Genomic DNA, 6713 nt, shown 5'->3' on the forward strand with positions numbered 1-6713 from the left:
TATTGAGAAGCAGATGAATCAGACCCAAAGCTGCCTCTAGAATATTCGAATAGAGAATAGAAGGTATTGCTTGATGCAGGTGTCTGAAATACATACACACAGTGAAGGCGCTAAAGAATGGGTTAATGGTTCACCCAATATCTCATTAAGAGCTTGACATTTATTTCTGGGTCAGAGAGGTTGGGCAGAAAATAAAAAAACAAAAGCACTGGCCTAATAACAAAATGTTCATAGAATTAAGACTGTATCCATAGTCAAAACCAAAGAAAATAGTCTAGCACCCCTCCCAGCACAGCTATAAAACGCTCCATAACTCTATCACCACATTCAGGACAAGAGAAACCATACCGAAACCACGTCCAGATATGGTGAGTGTGCTCTGTTCTTTCTTCCCTTCTATATTAACTATAGGAATGCCATAATTCTTACATCAGATTGACTGGATGTAATGTAGATAGTGGTTAGAGAATATATTTCTGATACAACTATGGCTGCGTCCAACATTAATGACACTTTCACGGCTTGCTTTCATGGGGCAGATCTCCAACAACAACAATGGCCCTTTGATAAAAATGGTGGACACTATTCTGGGGTTTCAGTGGGATGCCCAATATTTGTAAGCATTCTCTACAACATCTTTAGACAGAGTTCAGAGAAGGGCTACTAAACTGGTTAATGGATTGCAGGATAAAACTTACAAGGAAAGGTTAAAGGAACTTAACATGTATAGCTTGGAGGAAAGACTAGACAGGGATATGATAGAAACATTTAAATACATAAAAGGAATCAACACAGTAAAGGAGGAGACTATATTTAAAAGAAGAAAAAACACCACAACAAGAGGACATAGTCTTAAATTAGAGGGACAAAGGTTTAAAAATAATATCAGGAAGTATTACTTTACTGAGAGGGTAGTGGATGCATGGAATAGCCTTCCAGCTGAAGTGGTAGAGGTTAACACAGTGAAGGAGTTTAAGCATGCATGTGATAGGCATAAGGCTATCCTAACTATAAGATAAGGCCAGGGACTAATGAAAGTTATTAGAAAATTGGGCAGACTAGATAGGCCGTAAGGTTCTTATCTGCCGTCACATTCTATGTTTCTATGTTTCCATTTTCCTTCTACGTAATACTTTTTAGATACATCAGACATTTTTTATTGTATATGTGTTCATGCATTTGGTTCTTAGATCACAAAATGCCTTCAAAGTCTTTCTAAGTGTCTTCTCGTTGTAGCCTTCCTCCATTGGTTGGATTAAAATGAAGGAATCTCTATGCGTACTCCTGCTCTTCATGGTCTTTTGCACCAGCGCAAATCTCTCTCCTTTTCGGAACAATATGATGAATAGTGGCCAGGGTGAGTCAAGAGCAACAAACATTCTGTACACACGGCCGCAGTGCTCTCATTAAACAGTTGCAGTGAGGCAAACACTTGACCAAAGAAGCAGAATTGCAAAAAGCCTCCAGAATATTAGATGTCAAACATTTGTGTGTATGTTTATTGCGTTTATAAATGAATGTGTATACGTGCATAATGTCCCTAACAAGAAGCGAATGGGTGTATGCAAAGTAACACACAAAAAATATCCTACAATTCGGGCGGGGGAGGTGAAGGATAGGCATCATTCTGGGGGAAGTGTTCCAAACAGGGTCATCAGGGTAGGAGTGGAGCAGGATTTATGCAGGAGATTTAAAGGACCACTATGGTGCCAGGAAAACAAACTCGTTTTCCTGGAACTATAGGGTTTTTAGGTTCCCCCCACTCTCAGGGTCCCACTCCGGCTGGGCTCAAGGGGGCTGAAGGGGTTAAAGACTTACCTTTCTCCAGCGCTGGGCTCCCTCGGCGTTGGGGAGCTCTCCTCCTCCCCGACATCAGCGCTGAATGTGCACGTGCGGCAAGAGCCGCGCGCGCATTCATACAGTCCATAGGAAAGCATTTCTCAATGCTTTCCTATGGACGTCAGCATCTTCTCACTGTGATTTTCACAGTGAGAAGCGTGGAAGCGCCTCTAACGGCTGTCAGTGAGACAGCCACTAGAGGCTGGATTAACCCTAGTGTAAACATAGCAGTTTCTCTGAAACTGCTGTGTTTACAGCTGCAGGGTTAAAACCTGGGGGGGACCTGGCACCCAGACCACTTCATTGAGCTGAAGTGGTCTGGGTGCCTTTAGTGGTCCTTTAAGATTTTTCATTAGTGTAACATTCACAGATCACGCACAATGACAGTATGTAGCGGAAGAGGTAAGATAATTACTTCTGAATAATTTTTAAAGCATTGGACTATTCCATAGACCTTAAAAAAATTACAAATGTTTTTGGCGACAATGTCCCCCCCAAAAACGATATATAAAAGTATTAAAAATGTACATATGTACATAATACATAAGCAGCTAGCATAAAATGTTCACTCCATGAAGACTATAGATAAAACATAAAACATTTAATGCAAGCACAAAAATAAATGAAATATAGAATATGCTCTCATGGTGTCCATATATCCAGCAGGGCAGTATGATAACACTGAGAAAATTCAGCTTTGCTTTCTATTTACCTACCTGGTGCTACATTTAAAATTCACTTTAAATTCACACTTTTATTTATTTTAGCATTTTATTATCAGGTTAGTTTGTTGGGGGGTTTTTTTTTGGGGGGGGGGGAATAATATTCATTATTATGATAAGTGAAATATGCTTTGTCTAAAGGTGATTTAGCTGTTAAAATGAGAATTTACAATTTCACAATATCTCTTAAGAATAGTGCAAAGTAGACTTTTTATACTCTATTCTGATATATCACATATTCAGGGAGAATGCCTAACAGAAAATGTGGTGGCAACATGCCAAACGGTGGCTTTGGTCAAAGAGCAAGTTATACAGAAGATTTTATGTCAGGAGGATCTGATCATCAAGGTCAAAGAATGGGCTCTCGAGACCAACAGTTTAGGTTAGGAGGACATGAACACCAAGATCAAGTGGAAGATTCTTATGAACAAGATTATGAGGACCAAGGATCTGAGGAACAAGACACAATGTATGATTCAGCAGGTGGTCAAGACAATCTATCAGGACTTTTGCAAACCTTGGGCCAAGGTTTGTTAGGAAAACCTGGAGGTGGTTTGCAAGGATCCCTGCAGGGCAAACTCTCTGGGCTTCTTCAAAAATTTGGATCTGGAGGAAGAGGTGGCGTTGGGCAAGAACAACTCTCAGGACTTCTGCAAAAGTTGGGCACATTAGCAAAAGGCTTTCAGCTAGGGGGTGACCAAGGAGGGTTACAGGACAAACTTGGAGGACTTCTGCAGCAGTTTGGTTCTTTAGGCCAAAGTATGAAATCAGGAGGACCCAAGGGCAACAGAGGTGGTTTACAAGGACAGTTCCAGGATAAATTCTCCAACCTTGTGGAACAGCCTGGCTCATTAGGAAAAGGCCGGTTTGGTGGAGCTGCAGGTTTTGGAAGAAAAGCATCTCAGCAAGGCAAAGGCTCTGGCTTCAGGGGGTAAGAAATAGCTTTGGAAGTTGGGAACTTGGAAAATAATTTAATTAGCAATAAAACAATATTTATTTTGCCATTGTAGCCTCCAGGCATTCTCAGAACAACAATGCTTAAAAAACGATATTCTTTTTGGCATCAGATGAATCCAAACATGACTTTTAAAATGTTTAAATATATATTTAGATTCAGTCATATATTAATCTATTCTATGTTTATTGCTACAAAATCTAGGGAATAGCTTTAATTGTAAAGGGCTTTAATATAACTCTGGCAAGTGTAGTGGTGAATTGGGGTACGCTAAAAATAGAAATACTGGAAAATATACCCACTCATCACTTATCTTCTAACTAGACGGCCTCTCACTATGGTAAAAATATAGACCTTTTCTAAGCAGAAGGAGACGTCCATTCTTTGCCCATTCCAGGGACTGATGACAGAGGCCCCCAAGTTTTGAAGTAACATTCTGTGGGAGCAGGGCATAGCAGATGGCATGTTAAATTACCCAGTGCTGCACCTCAAAAATATAATTGGGAAGTTTAAATTTCTCCTACTAATTTTGCAGAATTGCCCACGATCGTCACGGATTTTAGAATGTGGTTTAGGGTTCAGAGACTATTTAAAAATGGAACAGAAAATTAAGACTGAAATAAAAGGCAAAAACAAAAACACAATCACACACACACAACATCACAAGAACCTTCCACTACTCGGTTCACACCTTCAAATTCACAAAAAGTTACTAAATTTTACAATTTTGCTTTATTTGTGGCAATTCACTATATTGATACACAAGGAAGGGTAGTGAGAGAAGGCCTCATTGTACAGAGGAACTAACACATTTAATTTGTCTTGTAGCAGTCAAGGCAGAGGAGGCATGAGCGGCTCGTTTTGAAGAAAAAGGTTATTACGAGAATGTGATGTAAAGAAGAAATCAATTATTAACACGTCTACCTACTGGGCACCACAAAATATTCAAATACCTAGCCCAGGCATATTGGTTAACATCTCCTTTGCCACAAACACAAATCAGAAATTAAAGGAAATCAGTGGAACATTACATTGTGTGGACGAATCAAACATTTTCTCAGCATTATAAATTGTATCATTGTATGCAACAGAAATAAAAGCTGAACTGAAAATGCTTGTAGAGCCGTGTAATTTTGTTTTCGAACACTATTAGAAATTAAAAAGGGCAGATCTTGTGAAAACAAAACTTTGGTTTTGTTTTTTTTGGTTTTCAATTTGTGGCAATGAATGTGGGTATGGAATAAAAACATTTCAGAAAATAAACTAGAACTCAAGCAGATTTTTTCAACATGACCAAAGAGGGACGCTTTCATTTTAATGGAATGGGTGATGGGGTGTTGCTCTTCCTGAATATTTTAGGGAAATCTAGTAAATACAAATATATGGAAATTAAAACATGTTAGTAAAGTGGTGCAAGTATTCTACTATAAAATGTTCCAGGTTAAAAAATAAAATAAATAAATATATAATTTATTTGATGTTCTTTGAAGCTAGCGGGTAGAATCTAGATTGGTGGTCGAGGAAGTCTGCCACAGTATCTAAGTAACGGTCTGCGGGTACTTCGGGACTACCTAGACTATCTTAGAACATCCGATATGGTCTTTCTGAGTCTATGTATTTTCTCCCATTAGGAGCGCTCAGATGCCCATCTCTAAGTAATCGGAGCAGCATCCAGGGGCGAAATGTAGCCTTTACTTCACCAATGATATGTAATGGGCCTCAAATTATTATATATTTATTTTTTAAGCTTTCCAATGAAAATTATATATACACACACACACACACACACACATATATATATATATACCGAGCACCGAACTATATAAATATACACACACAAGAGAGACTTGCTTTTCCCACAGAAATCTCAAATTTGCAGTGATGTTACTACTGCAAAAGGATTCTGGGTGGGCATATGCAAATAAGTAAAAATAATAATAATAAAAAAAAATTCGCCTGTATACAACAGCTTTGAAACAACTCAGGAAGAAATATATATATATATAATTTTTTTTTTTTTAAATGTTTATCCAAAGATATGAAATCTGAAAAGCTTGTACAAAATTATTACATTGAGGCCCAAGTTGGCTAATAACATCTAGACCTAAGGATATATTTTAAAAAAAACTGGTAAAGGTAAATGTTGCTTTTCTGGTTAAGTAATTCGATTTACCTAACATGGTTCTTTACTGATTTAGTGTGGGATTGAAACATGGATCAGAACCACCCTGCCATAGTAAAGGTCAAAGACCTGAGATTAATAAATCGACAGAAAATAAGTGTTTTATTTTTATTTATTTTTTTAATTCCATGGACTACTTCATTAAACGAACACAAACGTTTTAGGCTTCAAATTTTATTTCAAACATTGTAAGATGTTCAATACTGATTAGATTTAATATGTAGAAATACTGCGGAAGAAAAAAAATAGGACGTCAGCAAAACATATTTTACAATAAAACTTTGCAATATACTTTACAGAGAAACATTAATAAACAAAGTGCATATATAGGACTAAAGGATAAAGACAATTAAATGGCAACAAAGTAACAGATAAAGCTCTGGATGAGTTCACAGAGCATAAAAACTACACATGGTGCAGAATTCCAGAGCGACGGGGTCGAGCCCTCCCTTCTAGTACTGAAAGAGGTTTAATGCAGTACTAGCCACACCCACTGCTCTGACATCATCATCAACCTGACCTCATATGAAAGCCTATGCAGGCATCCATTTGGGTAGGATATTGTGCGCATGATGATGTCAGACTTCTCAAGATTAAAAAAAATTAAATATATTTTCCCCCCATCCCCCAAAATCCACTAAATTTCTCAAATAGCTTGATAGATGGATGTTCTACATCCCCGTGGCAATTTAAATACCTTTATATGGACCATATCTGGTCACTGATCTCTAAGACAGTGATAATAAACCTTGGTTAAAGGAAAAGTTTTTGAACTACATCTCCCAGAAGTCCTTTAGGTTGAGCATAAAGATAAATGTAGTTAAAATATTTGCAGTTCCAAGGCTTGTCATTACGACCTAGATTAAGTGCCATGTACTAAAATCTTAGCAAATTTTTGCTTTAACAGCCTATGAATCCCCCTTAATAGGGATTGAAAGACAGATTTAATATTGATAGGTTAATAGCACTGTTGATCTGACATCTCAATATATGGGATGTTAATTAATGCTACGTA

The 6713-nt window shown here is 37.7% G+C and overlaps 1 protein-coding gene across 1 annotated transcript; it reads left to right on the forward strand.

The window, feature by feature from the left end:
* The first annotated feature begins 300 nt into the window (after positions 1-300).
* On the forward strand, positions 301-4630 carry LOC134578306 (keratin, type I cytoskeletal 9-like). The gene is made up of 4 exons (XM_063437287.1): positions 301-368; positions 1237-1357; positions 2805-3492; positions 4345-4630. The coding sequence occupies exons 1-4, from the start codon at positions 366-368 to the stop codon at positions 4379-4381; spliced, it is 849 nt and encodes a 282-aa protein (XP_063293357.1). The 5' UTR covers positions 301-365; the 3' UTR covers positions 4382-4630.
* Positions 4631-6713: the final 2083 nt, after the last annotated feature.

This window comes from Pelobates fuscus, chromosome 12 (genome assembly GCF_036172605.1).
Source record: "Pelobates fuscus isolate aPelFus1 chromosome 12, aPelFus1.pri, whole genome shotgun sequence".
Classification (NCBI taxonomy): domain Eukaryota; kingdom Metazoa; phylum Chordata; class Amphibia; order Anura; family Pelobatidae; genus Pelobates; species Pelobates fuscus.